General features: G+C 37.6%; 1 protein-coding gene across 2 annotated transcripts in view; it reads left to right on the top strand.

Annotated features, from left to right (window-relative positions):
* Nucleotides 1-20,343, top strand: part of ZFHX4 (zinc finger homeobox 4) — a 152,302-nt gene that overhangs the window by 127,867 nt on the left and 4,092 nt on the right. For both annotated transcript variants that reach the window (XM_062633154.1, XM_062633155.1), the window contains exons 6-10: nucleotides 5,413-5,546; nucleotides 5,704-5,904; nucleotides 8,654-8,771; nucleotides 9,619-15,015; nucleotides 20,227-20,343. The exon at nucleotides 20,227-20,343 is cut by the window's right edge and continues 4,092 nt beyond it. In XM_062633154.1, the coding sequence (XP_062489138.1) occupies nucleotides 5,413-5,546; nucleotides 5,704-5,904; nucleotides 8,654-8,771; nucleotides 9,619-15,015; nucleotides 20,227-20,343 (5,967 nt within the window). The remainder of the gene's footprint in view (nucleotides 1-5,412; nucleotides 5,547-5,703; nucleotides 5,905-8,653; nucleotides 8,772-9,618; nucleotides 15,016-20,226) is intronic.

Raw genomic sequence — 20,343 nt, 5'->3', positions numbered from 1 at the left:
ATTATGTTGGATTCACTGAAGCAGAAGAAGTGCTGAAACAGGTTGAAGATTATTAGTTTCAGGTAGTCATATATCTTCTCCTTGTATGCCAATGACAGCAGGGTACAAAGGAGGTATTCTCTGTAAAGACATATACTTGTAGAGAAAATATCATTTTATGTCTGAGTTTCTTCACATCCAAATTCTCTCATCCTGTAATTTCCTCTTTACATATGAAATATTTTTTGATTTTGGATTTATTAAAAGAAAAAAATATATAGATGGTCCTTTCTATGCTGAAACAATTCAGAAGACTGTCTTAAAGATTAAAGCTTTCTTTAAGTTTGCTTGTTGACATGCTAAGGTCAGTAACCATCACAGTTTACAACCGCAGCTGCTCTTCAGTTGCTTTATTTTTTAAGATCAAGAGACTGAAGAAAGGCTGATGATGACAAGAATGATGTTGAGCAAGAAACTGTGTTGTGGTTTAAAATATATATCCCCCTTGGCTGGCTATCTGACTTCGGAAAAACTGGAGTGCAGTAAAGCCATGCTCCCAGACGGGCATAGGTCCTCCTGAGCAGTCTCATGAGGGACTGTCCTGGACACTCAACCAGGAGAGGGGTGACAGCCATCAGCAGCCTGCATATCCTACCATACTCTGTCTAGAGGACACTGTGAACTGCTTCAGGGAGTTTATCAGTCCTCTCTTTTTCTTAGGCAGGTCCATTTATAGTTGTTCAACACAGAATATGGTATTAAAGCTTCAGAAAAAAAAAAGAAAAAAAAAAGAAAGGAATCTATAAAAAATACTGAAGGGGAATTCTCAAAATTCCATCAGGATTAGCCGCTCATAAGGGCCAAGTTTAATTAGGACAAACCTATATCGAGATGCCTACTGGGTGCACTACAAAAACCCAACGTAATTGTTCTGCATTCCCGTGCCAGCAATTGCACAAATAACTTTGCAGTAAGATTCATATAAAAACAAGGGTTGAAATACATGATTGCTTTTGTGTTTTGAAGAAAATAATTTGTGCTGTAAAATCCTAAATCTTTTAGAAACTTTTATTTTCCTAATTTAAATTAATTCTGCATATGTAACATTCATACCATCATCTTAATTTTCACTCAGCTGACAAGTATTTTTAATGACTGTGTAACTGCTTATGTATAACTGAATGTTAATTTGGGCTTTCTCATGAATTGAGTGTTGCAAGTCTTGCCAAAGAAATCTCAGGAAAACCAATAAATTAATCACAATACTAACAAGTTAGACAGGAAAGTGGTGTGACCCCTCTTTAGCGTAGAATCCATTAGACAAGAAAGGATTAACATGTATTTAGTAACAATATGTTTGTGTAAATTGTTGTGCTGTATTGCTTACCTTATCTCAAGGAGTAGAGCTTTCAAAATGGGACTTGGCAATATGAAAGTTTTATTTGTTGAATATTCATTCAGAATAGAAAAGCCTACTAATGCCTCATTTATATTGTCATTTAAATCTAGTGCCACTTTAGATTCATTATAATCCAAATTACAGCTCTATGCAGTGCAAGAATTAATATGGAATTTATCCAGATTAATACATTTGCATTGAAAATGTAATATGTCTATGCCATGGCTAAGGGGAGCACTTTTTAATAAGGTAGTAAACATGAGGAAGGATGGAAATTAACCTTCATTATTGCAATGAAAATTATCCTTTCATTCTACTCTAATTAGAAAGAATACTCTACCAGTAATTATAATTTTAGAATTATTTTGAGACTGAATAACATCATCTGATGTGTCAGAAGTCTTAAATTATGCAATCTTTATCAAAAACATAGATTCATAAATGAGAAAACAGGATTTTGATTATGGCTTTTCTGGGATTTTTTTTTTCACTAGTATATGTATTTTATTAACTTTCTGCTTCTTGCTAGTCACACAAACAAATGTTATGAAGGTGATGACATCTGAATTGCAGTGAATTATATCATTTTTATATTACCAATCTTACACAAGTTAAATAATTCTGTAACTGACAGGCAATCATTGACTACTCTATTTCATGGCGCTTATTTATAATTAAACTTATTTTTTGAGATAAATCTATTGAAAGTACATTTTTCGTGTAAAACAATGCTGTGTATTTTATATTATAAAAAGAATTACAGTTGTGTTTCACAACTAGGAAAACCCCCCCAACAAGTAATGTGTCTCAAGTATAAAAAGTGAACATTTAAAACTGGATTTAGTCTTTTCCTACAACTGTCTAGTAAGAACAGCATGCCAGTGGAACATCTAGCTGTATAAACAGTGCCATACAGCATGCTCAGGACCATAATGTTTTCTCTGTTCTTTCTCTCCCCCTTCAATACCCTTCTTATAAGACCATAACTTTGTTCAACCTCACTACAGGAAGCTCCTTAAAACAGTGAATTCAACATAGAAAGCAGAAAATTGATATAGCAAGATGAGGCACTGAGTTGTACTAGCTGGACCATTGTGTAAGGAGCCGATTTCCTTTGTTCTTGGCATGTATACTCTTGCTTGGAGGCTTGGTCCTCACCATGTGCTGAGGAAAGTGGTGTCTTCATGCCAGAAGGAAGAATCTACTCTCCCCCTTTTTTTTTCTTTTTTTTTTTTTCTTTTTTTTTTTTTTTCTCCAAAGCTCACCATAAGTTATGGACTTGGTTACTTTACTACAGACCAGATGTAACTTTGGTCATTTAAGAAGTAACAATGCTTGGGGTTGAATGAATCCAGAGCAATAACAACAGAAACAACAAAGCCTCTGTAAATTTTGACAGTTTATATAAATATAATAGTAAACATAGTAAAAACCTATGCTTTGTTATGCATTTATTGACCCCAGCACAGTGTTTTATAACTCTACGCTTTTATTATATTAACTGCAAAAGAAAATTTAACCAAAAAACCTCCATGTTTTTACAGAAATAAGAGCTATGTGTTTCCTGATTATTATAGACCCTTTGAAGTAATTAAGTTATTCCATCCTGTGGTGGAAGATGTGTAACATTAACCTTGTGTGTGCTCAGGCGCACACAGAGTACACTCTGAGCTAAATTTCACTAACAGTAAATACCACTGCCAAAACACAGCTAAATGTAATCTCACAAGTGAATTTTTGAGCAGAATTTGGATCCTAGTTTCTGTAGCAACCTGTTGAGAACAATCTAGCATGATGAGGGGAATCATAAGGGAAGGCAGAATTGTTTTGTTTTTTTAAAACAGCTTCCTGTGTAACAGTGTCCACTCACACAGCTGAGATTCTGGTTCATTTGTCTTTAAAAAACCAGACATTTTAAAAGTGATATGTGATAAAGGTAAGAAACAGTAGTTGACTGTTAGACTTTTTTGACAGTTGGAAATGAAGAGAGATTAATAATTTGAACCTGTCCTTCTAAAATCTGAGAAGCAACCTTTCTCTGTTAATATAGTATGCCGCTTTTTTACTTCCCATAATTCTCACAGATAAGACATTTAAACAATGATGGTGTATAGCCAAGTAAATACAGGCCAGGGAGTACTGTATTGTTATAAACCAAAGTGAGTAATATAATAGTGCCTTATGTGATTGCATCATGTAGTTTCTGCCTTTAAGCTTAGCAAGTCCTTCAGGTCATCAGCACAGCACTGATAATGCAGTGTAAATGAGGCCTCCAGGATCCGTTCCTGAGAGTGTAAAAATTCAGTGGGGCTCCAGAAGGTGACTTGTTCAGATATTACACTGATGTTGACAAATTGGTCATTAAGGTAAGGAAATATAGCAGGAATAAACTTTAATTTGATCAAGAACATGCAAAAATTAGGGGGCTAAATTACACCAAAAGAAATAATTAGGAACTTAGGAGTGAAAAACAATGTGTGGGGAAATCACCATTAAGATATGTCATAAAATGTGTCTATGGTTTTTTTTTTAAAAAAAGACCCTTCAGAAAACGCCCCTGTATTACTCAGTTTTGAATTGCATATTATTGTGCCATGAGGCTTTGGTAGTTACCTTGAAAACTGTTCTTTTATTTTATTCCTCTTTAATGTTGCTCTTGTAATATCAAATATTGCACAGTCTATATGAAAATGATCATAATAAAAAGTTATTGGTTTGTCTACAGAAAACCACAAGTATTTTCTTTGTTCATGTTTACTTTGTTGCCAAAACATCCATGACCTTATTTTTAAATTAATCCTAGGTTATTGTGCAATGAGGTGCAATTTGTTCATTTATATGAACCTTATGTGGATTGAAAAAAATCAAGATAAATCTTCATGCGCAGCATACAATCAGATTACCCTTGGACTATATATTTACGTTGGGTCTGATAGCAATCAATGGTTTAGCTTCATTGCATTTCAAGATGTATTTGCACCCAGTGTCCAGTGATAGTGTCCTCACCCTGGAAATAATTTAGTTGCAAATTGACTGGAAGATGGTGAAAATTGAAAGTTAAAATTAGAAATACTCATAATAAACAGCAGAAAAAAAGGTCAGATGATGCCGCACTATGATGAGATTGGAATGGTCGGTAAATGAGGTTTTGTGTTTGTCATGAGATGTATGTGACATGCCTACCCAATGCTCTTGTAATATCCAGCCTAGCAGAAGAGATTATCTGGCAAATTGACGCTGGAAAGAATTTTCTGATGACTGCGAAATTAGAATTGCACTCTTTTCTTTGATGTGTGCAAGGCTGGGCCACATTACACAGTAGTTCGGGCATAATATTAAAAATAGTATTTAATACTTAATAACTATCTATAGAAAACAATTACATTCTGATCACAAATGCCAGACTATAAAAAATCACAGTGTAAACACCTAAGGCAATCCCAAATGACTGATTTTTGTATATAATTAATATTTAGTTCTGAAATCCTGTTCTCCACAGTATTTCTTTTAAAGCCCCAGTATATTTAGCTTCAGAATTGTAACCAGGCAGGAGTTATCAAAACAGCACAATAATCATATTGCTCAAACAGTTTAGAAAAGAGAGAGGGTAATTAAACAGCAGCAAATTAATTATTTTGGAAACCAAGAATTTTAAGCAAAAGCTGATTTGTTTTTATGTAATACAGAAATTCCTACTGAGCTGCTAAAGAGAGAATTTTATTGATTAATCTTTAAAGGCAACCTAAGGTTATCTAAACAGCAGAGAAAAGTCCATTTTTAAATGTTTTTATAGGGTCTCCAAACAGTAGAGAAAATTCCATTTTTAAATGTTTTTATAGGGTCTCCATCAAGGACAAAAGTGTGTTTTCACCTTTGTGCATACCAGAGTTGTTTTATTCAACTAGATTTTTTTTTCTAGAACTTAAAATAAAGGACTCTTAAAGACAATACAGATCTTTGGAATCACACCCTTTTTGTAGCTCAGGATATTTTAAAGTTTAAAACATTTCTTAAAAATTGTGTTTTCGGAACAGGAATAGTCACACCAGAGAAGGAACCAAAAGCAAACACTGTGGTAGGGGCACAACAGATTCTTCTGGCGAAAGAAGAGGATGGTGGAGCTAAAAAATCAAAACCTCCAGAGGACAATAAATTTTGTCATGAACAGGTAAAAGAAAATGTAACAGTTTAATTGCATTCTAGAACTCTTTCAAATGACTCAAGAATGAAACGGAGATGATATGCTGTTAAAATAGCAATATCAGCAAGTTATAAAAAGCACACTGACTAATAGCCTGCATCTTAATTTGATTTTTTTTTTTCAGTTCTATCAATGTCCTTATTGTAACTACAATAGTAGGGACCCAAACCGTATCCAGATGCATGTCCTGTCGCAGCATTCAATGCAACCTGTTATCTGCTGCCCCCTCTGCCAGGATGTCCTCAGCAACAAAATGCATCTCCAACTTCATTTGACCCATTTGCACAGTGTGTCCCCTGACTGTGTGGAGAAACTGCTCATGACAGTAAGTGTTCCAAGAGTTCTATCACACATGCTATAGAAATGTACTTGGGCCTCTGGGCAATGTGTTTTTTGTGACATAGTATTCAGGTAGCCTGAGGGGGGAGTGGGTCAGGACTCTCAGGTTCTGTTGCCAGCTCATACAGTGACTGATATCCCTTGGAAAAATAACTGAAGGTGGATTTCAAAGATGAAAAACCTGCAGTTCCTCATTGATGGTAACCTTGGAAAAGCCAAGCCTGTCCATGTCTCTAAGTGCACACCTGTAAATCGTGTCTAATAATATACAGGTCTCAGAGGTATTTTGACTTCTGTTTGTAAAGAAAAAGGAATTCCCTGCAGAATGTAGTTCCCAAATGTAGAAGGATTCCTGTATATATCTGGGCAGTACTTGCATTATGTTATATGAAATATCATTAGTTATGCTAATTAATAGCACAATTATATTATTGTACAGAATGTCCTATTTCTTACTTTCTGCCTCTGCACAAAAGACTATTTAGTTTTTTTGTGACTAAAAAGTGAATCTGAAACAGAAAGGCAAGTACAAGAATAGGTAGCAGTCCAGTTAGGTGAGTTCTTTAAGATACAGAATATTTGATTTCAAATACCTACCCTGGATCAAAAAGGGACTTGAACTGGCTTCCCGATGACTGGGAGGAATGCTATAACCAGCAGTCTCTATTTGGAAGATGAATGCCATTCCAACCTCACCAGAAGAATCCTGTTCTTCACTGTACAATTTGACATCATACAAACCATGTCAAAATAATAAATTTCTGTGAAAATATTGACTAAGCACCATTCAAAACAACACTAAAGACGCAATCAGGTTAGAATATATGTATTATTACAGCATAGACTCAGTTAGAAAACAGATCTCCTAAGACACCCTGATTCTGGTTGTTGTGCCTTTTTAGAAGGAAATGCATTTGGAAGTCTCAGGGATTGACCTTCTTAAGGATTTAGTCCTGTCTCCGTAGACAACTACTTCATTTATATGGCTGTGGTTGTAAGCGTACAACCCCATTTCCAAGTAAAGCAGCAAAATAATAAGAAAGCATTGAAAGAGCCCTTGCCTGAAGGTATGGGGTTCCTTGTGCAAAGATGAGCAAATACATAATTGGGGATTCTTCTTTTCTTTTCTTTGGATTTCTACTCAGTATAACTGTCAAACCATGTAATTTTGGCCCACCACAAGGAAAATGCAGTAGAAATTTAACTTTCCCAGACCCTTTTAGGGAACTGGAAAAATATGAACCTCCCCTCTTCCCCATTGAGCAATATTAGCTTTCTTCTCAAGTTCTCCATGATTCCCTCTATGTTGATGATGGGGCATCTTTGAAGTCTCTCCTCTCCAAGTGCTGGGGAGTTATCTCACTGTTTCTGAGAGGAAAAAAGGAAAAAAAAAAAGAGTGAGAAACAGATTTCAAAATAATCTGCATCATTTAAACTGTTGTAGTTGCTAACACAGATATGACCATATCTGAACTCTCTGATGACAAAATAAATACCATTTATAACAAATTTTTCTTCTCTGGAACATTTAGAGTCTACGCCACCTTTTTTTTTTAAAGTCCCTCTCTACCAGATAAACTCAGAATCACTAGTCCTCTGAGAGAATGCTATTGATGCCAGGTTTAAACTACAAATATACTAAGCCCAGGGCTTCTTATATAACTAGAATATCTGTTCCAATAGGCAATTGATATGCATATATACATGCATATATATAATTTTTTTATATCCTGGTAAGTGTTTGAAATATGTTTTAACTGTTAAAGTGGAAAAAAGACCCCATGTTTCTACTCATACATAGTAATGTATGTATCTTCCACTATCATACTAATTTACCACTCAAAATTCTCTCATATGGATATTCTTGTTGCCTCTGTATGAAGTAAGGAAATGCTATCCTTATGTTAGAGACGAGGAGCTGCAGCACAATCTGAACTGATTTATCCAAGGTTATTTAGACAGAATCTGGCAGTGCAGAAATTTGAAACCATACCTGCTAAGTCTTAGTATGAACCCCTAGACAATCCATTATTTCAGGTACAAATATGCTTTAAAGACCTAAGCAAAAGGGAAATATGAACTGTTGAGCAAATGTTCATGTTGACTTAATTATCAGACACATAGAAGTACATGCTTCAAAGATTTGTCTATAATTTAAAAGCACAACACAACAGGTAAAGCTGTCTGAAGAAGATACATAGGCAATTGGAAAGAAGAAAATAAACATCTCATTCTAAATGGGAGTAAGTTACTATTTCTGTATGGAAATAAATTTACAAATTTCTTTCAAAGACCATGGAAGGTCCAGCATTTGTTTAAAAAAATGATACAGGTGAAGCAAAGTGGGAATGCCCTCTCTCAAGAACTGGTTGGTGACCATATCTCAACATGATCTCTGCCTTTGGAGAATGTCTGAGCAGAATTCCTCTGATAAATCTGAACAACCTGACATAGCCAAAACCTTCTTTGTGGTGACACTGAGACCAATGGAGTACTGAGTGTATGTAGTTTTATAGCATCACCTTATTTTGAGTAGACTGTCCACCAAGGGACACCAGATGCTCTGGATTTGTAGTTTGTCAGAAATCATTTCCAAGGACTGAATCAAGTTTTTCATTTGGTACCAGCAGTCTTTGATCCAGATATGGTGGATCTTTTGAATTATTCCATAGTGCTGTATAGCATAAAATAGAGGGACTTTTCCTGTAATAATACTGTGTTCTTGGTTTTCAAAGGTTCCTGTACCAGATGTCATGATGCCCAATAGTATGTTATTGCCAGCAGCTGCATCAGAGAAATCTGAACATGACACAACTGCAACCATTACAGCTGAGGGATCTGGGAAGTATCCAGGTATGCAAGAAAAAAAACAGACATATAAAAGCTACCTGTGGGCAATTTAGAATAAACCACTTGTTTCTTTCTTAGTAAAGTGAATCCTTTGTGGCTTGCATATAACTACAAGAGATAAAAAGAGAAAAATAACAAGGGGCCTGAATTTGGCTGACTGCACCCATGCAGAACTACCAGGATACACTTGCATGCCAGACTGTTTGCTTTTGGTAGAGATAAAAGCAAACAGTAGTGCCTAGCCACTTTGAAGGTAAGACCCTCCTTGTTTAGCCACCAGATAAGATCCAGTCCCAAAAGACAGTGGCACTTTCATCAGCATCAATGGGGAATGTTAGGGAAGTGATTCTGCCTGCATTTCCAATAGTAGGTTTCTTATCCTGGACACTTATATTCTGTACTGGGAAACTACTTTGCTACCTCCCACAGCATGCTTCTCCCTCTCTCCTCAGATCACTTTCCTCCTCCTTTCTAATCACCTATTCTACCTATTGTCCCCATTTCTACTCTCTCCTTCTTTCCTACTGTTTCTGTCTTTCCTTGTTTGGTGCTCCCATTATAGCAATAATCTCCTACCTTGTGACAAAGAGAAGCCATATGCCACTCCTGGGCCAACTATCACTTGCAGTCTGATGACTGTGTTTGGATTTTATTACTTTTTTTGACATCCTGTTTGTCCTGTCTGCTTTATTCTTTGGGGCAAGGATAAGTCGCCATGAATTCTTAGGCAAACACAGGGCATGCCAGGTGCCACTCTTGATTTCTGATTAAAAAAAAAAAACTCAAAAAAAAAAAATACTATGCTATTCTCTTCTACTTGTGTAAAAGAAACTTCACTTTCTTTAACTAGGTGAAAATCCTGTGGATGAGAAAAGTACTCCTGGGACTGACGAATCAAAAACTGGAATGGAAATTAAGACCGAGGAACAGAAGCCACCTAAGGAATCTACTGAAAAAGCAGATTGGAATAAGAGCAGCAGTAAAGATATGAAGACTACTGATTCAATGACAGATCAGCTAAATGAACAGCAGAAGAAGCAACAGCTCTCTGTTTCTGACCGCCATGTCTATAAGTATCGTTGTAACCATTGTAGCTTGGCTTTTAAGACTATGCAGAAGCTTCAGATACATTCCCAGTATCATGCTATTCGGGCAGCTACCATGTGTAGCCTTTGCCAACGTAGCTTCCGTACATTCCAGGCTTTAAAAAAGCACTTGGAAGCAGGCCACCCTGAACTTAATGAAGCTGAACTTCAGCAGCTGTGTGCATCTTTACCTGTCAATGGTGAACTCTGGGCAGAAAGTGAAAGTGTGGCACAAGATGATCATGCACTAGAACAAGAAATAGAAAGAGATTATGAAATGGACCAGGAAGGTAAAGCAAGTCCTGTAGGAAGTGATAGTAGCTCTATTCCAGATGAAATGGGTTCAGAACCAAAGCGGACCTTACCTTTTAGAAAAGGGCCAAATTTTACTATGGAAAAGTTTCTAGATCCATCTCGCCCATACAAATGTACAGTGTGTAAAGAGTCTTTCACCCAAAAGAACATTCTCTTGGTCCACTACAACTCAGTGTCCCATCTACATAAACTCAAGAAGGTTTTGCAAGAAGCATCAAGTCCTGTCCCTCAAGAAACCAACAGCAACACTGACAACAAACCCTACAAATGCAGCATTTGTAATGTTGCGTATAGCCAAAGTTCTACATTGGAAATCCATATGAGGTCTGTGCTTCATCAAACAAAGGCTAGGGCTGCAAAATTAGAGCCAAGTGGTAATATAAGTAGTGGAAATAGTGTAGCAGGGAATGTTAATAGCCCCAGCCAAGGAATGCTAGAATCTATGAGCTTACCAGCAGTTAACAGCAAAGAAACGCATATAGATGCCAAAGAATTAAATAAAAAGCAAGCTTCTGAATTAATTTCTGCTCAGCCTACACATCACCCACCACAGTCACCAGCACAACTTCAAATGCAACTACAGCATGAACTGCAACAGCAAGCTGCATTCTTTCAGCCACAGTTTCTAAACCCAGCTTTTTTGCCTCACTTTCCTATGACGCCAGAAGCACTCTTGCAATTTCAACAGCCTCAGTTCCTTTTCCCATTCTATATACCTGGGACAGAATTTAGCTTGAGCCCAGATCTGGGTTTGCCAGGTTCTGCCACATTTGGTATGCCTGGAATGGCTGGTATGACAGGATCACTGCTAGAAGATTTGAAGCAGCAGATACAAACTCAGCACCATGTTGGCCAAACCCAGCTACAGATACTGCAGCAACAAGCACAACAGTATCAATCCACCCAACCCCAACTTCAGTCCCAAAAGCAGCAGCAGCAAAGTAGCAAGCTGATGAAAGCAGAGCAAGCTACCTTAGTGAGTACAGACTGCCAGCTTATAAAGGATATGCCATCATATAAGGAGTCAGAAGAACTTTCTGAGAAACAAGAAAAGCCAAAGCAGGAGTCTACAAGTGAGAATGAAGGACTAAAAGAAAGCAAAGATATGAAGAAGTCAAAACCCTCAGAACCAGCAATCCCACCACCCAGAATAGCTTCTGGAGCAAGGGGGAATGCAGCCAAGGCTTTGTTGGAGAACTTTGGGTTTGAGCTAGTTATCCAATACAATGAGAACAGACAAAAAGTGCAGAAAAAAGGTAAGACTGGGGAAGGTGAAAATACAGACAAACTGGAATGTGCAATTTGCAGTAAGCTCTTTTCCAACATTCTTATTCTGAAGAGTCATCAAGAGCATGTGCATGGACAGTTTTTTCCATATGGAGCATTAGAAAAGTTTGCCCGACAGTACAGGGAGGCGTATGACAAGCTTTATCCAATTTCTCCATCTTCTCCAGAAACACCACCGCCTCCACCACCACCACCTCCACCACCTCCACCTCCTCCTCCTCCAACTCCTTCTCAGCCTTCTTCAGCTGGGGCTGGAAAAATTCAAAATGCAACCCCCACACCTTTGCAAGCTCCACCACCCACCCCACCACCTCCGCCTCCTCCACCACCACCACCTCCTCCTCCACCACCACCACCATCAGCCCCACCACAAGTTCAGCTTCCCGTTTCACTTGACCTCCCACTTTTTCCTCCAATTATGATGCAGCCAGTGCAGCATCCTGCATTGCCTCCTCAGCTTGCCCTGCAGTTGCCACCAATGGATACTTTATCTGCAGATCTTACCCAGCTTTGTCAGCAGCAGCTGGGACTAGATCCCAATTTCCTGCGGCACTCTCAGTTCAAGCGTCCACGTACTAGAATCACAGATGACCAATTAAAAATCTTGCGGGCTTATTTTGACATTAACAATTCTCCAAGCGAGGAGCAGATCCAAGAAATGGCTGAAAAATCTGGTCTTTCTCAGAAAGTTATCAAGCACTGGTTTCGTAATACATTGTTTAAAGAACGACAGAGAAATAAAGATTCTCCATATAACTTCAGCAACCCTCCTATAACAGTATTGGAAGATATCAGAATGGATCCTCAGCCTTCAGCTGTAGAACCTTACAAGTCTGATGCATCTTTCAGCAAGAGATCATCTAGGACTCGGTTTACTGACTACCAACTTCGTGTCCTCCAAGACTTTTTTGATACAAATGCTTATCCAAAGGATGATGAAATTGAACAACTTTCAACTGTCCTGAACCTACCTACTCGTGTAATTGTTGTGTGGTTCCAAAATGCACGACAAAAAGCTCGCAAAAGTTATGAAAATCAAACTGAGACTAAAGACAATGAGAAAAGGGAACTGACTAATGAGCGTTACATTCGAACCAGTAACATGCAATATCAGTGTAAAAAGTGTAGTGTAGTTTTTCCCAGGATCTTTGATTTGATTACACATCAGAAAAAGCAGTGTTATAAAGATGAAGATGATGATGCTCAAGATGAAAGCCAAACTGAAGATTCTATGGATGCTTCTGATCAAACAGTGTATAAGAACTGCACGGTTTCTGGCCAAAATGACTCTGCAAAAAGCCTGACAGTCACAGCAGCAAGCTCTGGCTCTGGTTCTAGTACTCCTTTGATTCCATCACCAAAACCAGAACCTGAGAAGGCTTCTCCTAAGCCAGAGTCCACAGAAAAACCAAAACAAAATGAAAACATCCCTAAGCAAACTGATACAACTTCTCAAAGCACCAAACCAGTACCATCTACGCCAGTAACCTCTTCTGACCCTCAGCCTTCATCTTCTCAACCGCAACAACAAAAACAATCACAGATAGTAGGGAGACCTCCTTCTGCATCACAAACCACATCTGTTCCTTCCAGTCCTTTACCAATTTCAATGACTTCTCTACAGAACAGTCTACCTCCTCAGTTACTACAGTACCAATGTGATCAGTGTACAGTTGCCTTTCCAACTCTAGAACTTTGGCAAGAGCACCAGCACATGCATTTCCTAGCAGCCCAAAACCAATTTCTTCACTCGCAGTTTTTAGAAAGACCAATGGATATGCCCTATATGATATTTGACCCCAATAATCCTTTGATGACTGGACAGTTACTTAATAGTTCTCTTGCTCAGATGCCACCACAAACTGGCTCATCACATACAGCACACCCTGCTACAGTTGCTGGCTCCCTGAAACGAAAACTAGATGATAAAGAAGACAACAATTGTAGTGAGAAAGAGGGAGGAAACAGTGGAGAAGATCAACATCGTGATAAGCGTTTAAGAACTACAATTACTCCAGAGCAGTTGGAAATACTTTATGAAAAGTACCTACTAGATTCCAACCCCACCAGAAAGATGCTAGATCACATTGCACGTGAAGTGGGACTAAAAAAGAGGGTTGTACAAGTCTGGTTTCAGAATACAAGAGCCCGAGAAAGAAAGGGACAATTCCGTGCAGTAGGTCCAGCCCAGTCCCATAAAAGGTGTCCTTTCTGTCGAGCTCTGTTTAAAGCAAAATCAGCTTTAGAAAGTCACATTCGTTCTCGACATTGGAATGAAGGGAAACAGGCTGGTTACAGTTTGCCTCCAAGCCCTTTGATATCAAATGAAGATGGAGGAGAAAGTCCACAAAAGTACATATTTTTTGATTACCCATCATTGTCATTAGCAAAAACTGAATTATCAAGTGAAAATGAATTAGCCTCCACTGTATCAACCCCTGTTAGCAAAACTGCAGAAATGTCACCGAAGAACCTCTTAAGTCCTTCTTCTTTCAAAGCAGAGTCTAGTGAGGATATAGAGAATTTGAATGCCCCTCCTGCTGACTCTGGATACGATCAAAACAAGACTGACTTTGATGAAACTTCATCAATTAATACGGCAATTAGTGATGCCACAACAGGGGATGAGGGGAACAATGAAATGGAAAGCACAACTGGCAGTTCAGGGGATGCAAAACCTGCATCACCTCCCAAAGAACCAAAACCACTTGTGAATGACATGCTACCAAAAGCTGCAACTACACCTATAAATGAGAATACCGATGACAAATTTCTTTTTTCCCTAACAAGCCCCTCAATACATTTCAGTGAAAAAGATGGTGATCATGACCAAAGTTACTACATTACTGATGACCCTGATGATAATGCTGATCGCAGTGAAACTTCAAGCATAGCTGATCCTAGTTCACCTAACCCATTTGGAGCTAGCAATCCCTTTAAATCCAAAAACAATGATCGGCCAGGCCACAAACGTTTCCGAACACAAATGAGTAACCTTCAGCTCAAAGTTCTCAAGGCTTGCTTCAGTGACTACCGGACTCCAACAATGCAGGAATGCGAAATGCTAGGGAATGAGATTGGCCTGCCGAAACGTGTGGTCCAGGTCTGGTTTCAGAATGCCCGGGCTAAAGAAAAGAAATTCAAAATTAACATAGGGAAGCCATTCATGATAAATCAGACTGGACCTGATGGGACAAAGCCAGAATGTTCTCTATGTGGTGTGAAGTATTCTGCGCGCTTGTCCATAAGAGATCATATCTTTTCCAAACAACATATTACAAAAGTGAGAGAAACTGTGGGAAGTCAGCTAGATCGGGAGAAAGATTATTTAGCTCCTACAACAGTTAGACAGCTGATGGCACAGCAAGAATTGGATCGCATAAAGAAGGCTACTGATGTGCTAGGATTAACAGTACAGCAGCCAGGCATGATAGACAGCAGTTCTCTTCATGGTATCAGTTTGCCAGCAGCTTATCCAGGACTCCCTGGCCTTCCTCCTGTTCTTCTGCCTGGAATGAATGGTCCATCCTCCTTACCTGGATTTCCACAAAGTTCAAACAGTAAGTCTATCTGGGGATGATTTTCTCCTTATATTAATTTGATCATCTTGCATAGTCACCATCCCCTTCTAAACCACAGCATGTTATGCATTCGTATTACACTTCTGAGCATGGTCTAAATAGCTAAAATGTGGAGCTATGAGGTGTACTCAGTGCAATTCTCAATTGTAGCCTAGACAATATCTCTGATTAAAAAAAAAAAAATAAATATTTGAAATCTAATTGACAGAAATGGTTTTAGTCCATATTAGGCTTCTGTTACAAAAGCAGTATAAGAATAGCATTGTTAGGCTTTTTTGTCTGTTTTGAAAGACACTCACTTAGGCAAAACTTGGGTTAGAATTTTATATGAAAATTCTGTGCATGCAAATAATGTCTGATAAAACACAAAGTAATGATTGACACATTATTGATTCATCAGGTATTTGGTCTACTCCTTAGACCAACCCAACCTGTTGTTTATTTCAGAATAAATGTTTTTTTTCAGAACCTTGTTTTGCTCTTCATTGAATCAGAATGGCTTTCCTTCCACAATGGAGTCTCTGGCTGAGTGCCCTCTGGCTTTTATCAAAAAGTGATCAGCACAAAAATTGTATATAAAGGAAATATAAAGTTGCTGTATTTCCTTCTTAATGGCATACAATGTCCAGGTCCAAAAACTGGCTGGTTATTGTTCATTAAAATTATAGATATGTTTTCTCCATATAACTTCTCTAAATAGCTTTGTTTACGTTGACCTTCAGGTAAAATGGGCTCCAGAAAACCCAGGCTTTGATTATACTACTAAATGAAATTTGCTTGAGATGATATTATTACATTATTTTACTCTCAAAACCAGAAAGTCCCCGTGCAAAGTGGGTCTTGGGAATGGTTGTGGACCCATGATAGCCTCTCAGCTGTGCTCAGAGGCTGTTTAGGAGAATGCTAGCTGGCCCAGTCCAAAACAGTGCCAGTGACTATTCCTACTCTTTAACTTTACAAATGGTTTAGTTTCAGTTTTCTGGAAATGTTCCTTGCTATTCTTTAACATGCTAGTGTCGTTGAAGCCTCAGAGTCTCTAAATTATTCTGTTAATAATGCAAAAGGTATTATTACAAGCCAACTGGTCCATAATAATTCAATTTTCAGATTTTTTAATTTACACTAAATATCTCTACTTTGAGATAAATTTAAATCATTAGTACCTTAGCATACACAGTGCATTGCAATTGAGATGGATTTTTACCCCCTTTCATCTTGCATCTTCTTAAGGTTAATTAGCCCATTGTGGGCAAAGCCCACTGTGCAAAATAGCTAGCTGTTAACTTTTTCTTCTGCCATATGCTAAATAGCCCCTACATCCCCCTTTTGTTGCCTAGCAAATACTTGCATGTATAAATCTCCATTCCCTAATGAATGATACATAATGGAGCAGTCATAGTGAGTGGACAAAAAAATAGATTATTTTAATCATTCATCATAGAAAAACAGTAATATTCTCAGATGTTCTCCAGTACGTGCTCAACGCTAGTATTTTCTGCACCTAATTAACCCATTTCTGTTTTCTTCTCTACCCTGCTTTGGCTGATAGTTCACATTCATATTTGATGCTAAGAATCATATAACAAGTTCCTTTTTGAAAACAGGCTTCTGAGCAAGCTTTTCTTCAGCTATAGTTTTCTAGCAGCATGTATGTTCTCATCCAGCAGGACAATTGTTTTGCATCATTCTCAGCATGAGGGATGTTCTGAAGCTAATTCGCTGATGACTATACTTTAGGTCTACTTTTTGTGAATTCCACTGCAAGCATGTCATTTCTTAACTTTCAAACACAATCCTGAAAATGCTCTTCAGAAGTCTCACTCAGATCCCGATATTTAAATATTTATCTGCTTTCACTAATACTTACAGGGTTGGTAACTATTTCCTGTGGCAAAGCCCATCCATTCTGTCCTATGTGTTGTCAACGTTAGTAAGATACTCACTTTTAAAGAATATGCTTGCTGTTTGATAAGACAGAAACTACTAAAACTATAATAGTAAACGTCACATTTTAAATTCTCTTTTGTGTTTTTCTTTACTTATGTTAAACAGAGAATTAGCCTAATTAGTTTCACTGGTTAATACAAGTTTATGAGGGATTTCACTTTCTGGTTCTTTCATCCAGTATTGTCTATGGATTTCCAAAAAAAGTACAAAACCCGGTTAATTTTACAAAATACTGTTCTTTTTTTTTAAATGCAGTATTTGATTTTACAACAGGTTTGAAGTGGAACACTTGAAAATAATGCTAAATCACAAAAGATACAAATATTCAAAATACTATTCATTTTATTTATCCTATTTATGTAGTGCTCATGCTGGGCTTTTATTTGCAAAGATTATTAGATTTGTCAAAATAAGAGAGCTTCATTTCTGAATGAAATCCTCCATTAACATTATATTCAGTTATTTTGTTCCAAACCATGTGGTTTTAATGTCAGAATTACTCTGTTCTAGGATGATGTGTCAAAGCGCCCTCTTACCTGTGGGATATGTTTCTGTAGACAATGTAATTATACCATCTTGTGCACATCAGATGCTGAGCAAGGTCTCAAAATTACTGCTATCTTTGGTCAGCATAATTCCTAATATGGCATTATTTGATAGAATTCTAATTCATACAGATTTTTAGTCCTAGCTTGTCTTTGTTCTTCAAGCTCCTTATTTTCCAGGTGACTGTAGATAGAAGAGTTCACCTGCTGTTTTCAGCTGTTCTTAAAATTCATATTCTCTTTTCTTCTTGTGTTTGTGGTTTTGCCTATGAACCCTTGCAGAAAACTAGTGCTTCATCTTGCTTCTACCTATTAATACTGGTTCTATGAACTTTTAATGTCATCATCATTACCATAGGTTCTTTGCATATCACTTAAGCCTGGGCTGCCTTAAGATTCACAGCAGCTTTTTCCAAGAATGCACACATGACTGGGTAATATGTACTTAGTGGGTTTTGAAATCTTATCAAGAAAGAAATATGATTCAGCAGCAATTACTTTCCTTATTATTTAAGGCACTAAAATCTGTTCTGTGTTTGCTTTCAGCCCATTGGTGGCAGTTTAGTTTCCATATTTTTAGCTTTCTGATTCCTCCAAGTGAAAGAGGAGTCACTCCTTTTTGATAGTCACTTAAATGAGTTAGCAGGATTTGAATGTTTCTTCATGGTTAGTGAATATTCTATTCTACGTCTCTTATGTCTAGAAATGGAACGTTAGTTTTCATCAAGTTTCCTTCATTTAGTTTCATAAACCCCCAGTTCCACATGTAACTTCCAATGAAACAGGTGGCTTTCAATATTCTATTGCAGCCTGTCTAGATATTTAACTGAATTCTGTTTATTTCAACTAAATTCCAAAGAATATCTGGAAAATGAGATAGATCTTGGCTGCTCTGGGCATCATCAGTGTGAGTAGATTGAGGACAACATGATGCGTGTGAGAGTTGAAGAGGTTAAGAACAGAAAGAAATCGGAAAAATTCTAAGTAGCTGGCAAGCCCAAATAACCATGACAAAGCTGGGGCAGCAGTTCACACTAACTGCATCATTCATGCATTTTCCATCTACAGTATTTATCGTATAATATATTTTCAGCAGACTACACACACAATTGCCTGTTACTTCCTGTTGAAAGCATATGGGCTTATATAGCATCTTTGCAAAAGTAATAGCATCTTTGATGTTATTCTGCAGTAACTGTGGCAATTAACCACTTTTTAATTTTAACTGTTGTGATTTATTTCACTGTACTATCTAATCTGTGCTCACAATGCATTTTAACTCTTTAGTGTTCTCCTACCATTAAACAGAAATAATGACACAGTGACAAACATTAAATGGCCAATTTGTTAAATCTGATAATTATTCCCTTTGAATCTTAATTGCTTTATTCCTAAGTAATTCTAAGCACCTGGATATTGATGATTTAACCATCATTCTTGTTCACTCCATTAGTGCTTTCTAGTAGCTAATGCCCATGTAACCTCCATTACAGCGCCTGCATCTGTTGTTTTCTGGGTGGTAGTAGGCTGTTCCCAATGTTGCTTCACTTTTACAGCCCTGTGTGTATCACACACTTCGTATGCTCTTTTCTCTAGCAAACTTACTTGGCTGAAAAGATTACAATGGATGTAATGTAAAGCCTCTTACAATTAGTTGCTTTTTTTACCCTGTGCCATCATTTAATTTTTCCACCAGCTATACATGTCACAGAAGTTGCTTTTAATAGACTGCTATCAGCCAATGCACTATATCTGATACTTGAAACAGAGAAAAGATATCTTCCCTTAAGTTATGAGGCATACTTCTTGTGTATATGCACCTCCTAGACAGAACCAGTACACCCTTACATTGCTTTCTCTAATGAGGTAGAAGACTTCATGACTGCATGCTTCAAGTAAACTGAGAACAGCAGCATTCCTGTATCAGAGTATTTTAGTGCTATTACACTTATTTCGCAGCAAATACTGCACTGAGCTGATTGTCATGGTAAAGAAAAGCCTGTTCAAACTTTCAAAAATGAAAACGTAAGCTGCGTGGTGTCCCAGTAATGAATAGCATTGACCAGATCGCTTGTTCTGTAAGGTTTTTTAGTGGTCATTTCCTGTTGATATTTACTTATTTAAGCATCTTTCTTTATCTATTATTATTACATTTTTCCCCCAGCAATTTGGATAGATTCCTTTTTATTTGAGAGCTAATTACTTGTAGTGAGCATCATAATTACCAGGTTTCTTAGGTGAGGGATGTGTGGGTTATATCATCCCAGAGGCATGATAAAAATTAGTTAAAATGAACAACAAAGTAGACATCTCTCAAAGTATCAATTAGAGGGAAGCACTCTCACTGTGCTTAATGCTTCTTTCCTAATAATGTACTACTGAGCTTACAGAGGAAAATGAACAAAAAAGGAGAGTGCTATTTCTACAACTATGAATCTGATCCTACCAGTGGAGCTGGGCTGGCTTCCACTGCCTTGCTAGTAGAATCAGGATTATAAATTGAGTAAAAGCTCGGTTTTGCTGTAGATTGTATACTATGAATTTAAGGCTGTAAGACTCACAGAAATGTACTAAAAGCCATTTTAAAATGTGGTTTATTCATGCCATAGGTAATTCTGGAACATGTGAGAAATGTTGAATGTTACAAGAGGTATTTTGCCTTGTGCATTGACAGCATTCATATTTTTGTTGTTTTCAGCTTTAACGTCTCCCGGTGCAGGCATGCTTGGGTTTCCTACTTCAGCTACTTCGTCTCCTGCCCTGTCTCTCAGCAGTGCCCCCTCCAAACCTTTGCTGCAGACTCCACCACCACCAC

Source organism: Pezoporus occidentalis, unplaced genomic scaffold (genome assembly GCF_034315485.1).
Source record: "Pezoporus occidentalis ecotype Australia unplaced genomic scaffold, CSIRO_AGI_Poc_V1 ctg4, whole genome shotgun sequence".
Taxonomy (NCBI): Eukaryota; Metazoa; Chordata; class Aves; order Psittaciformes; family Psittacidae; genus Pezoporus; species Pezoporus occidentalis.
This window is presented reverse-complemented; position numbering and strand designations above follow the sequence as displayed.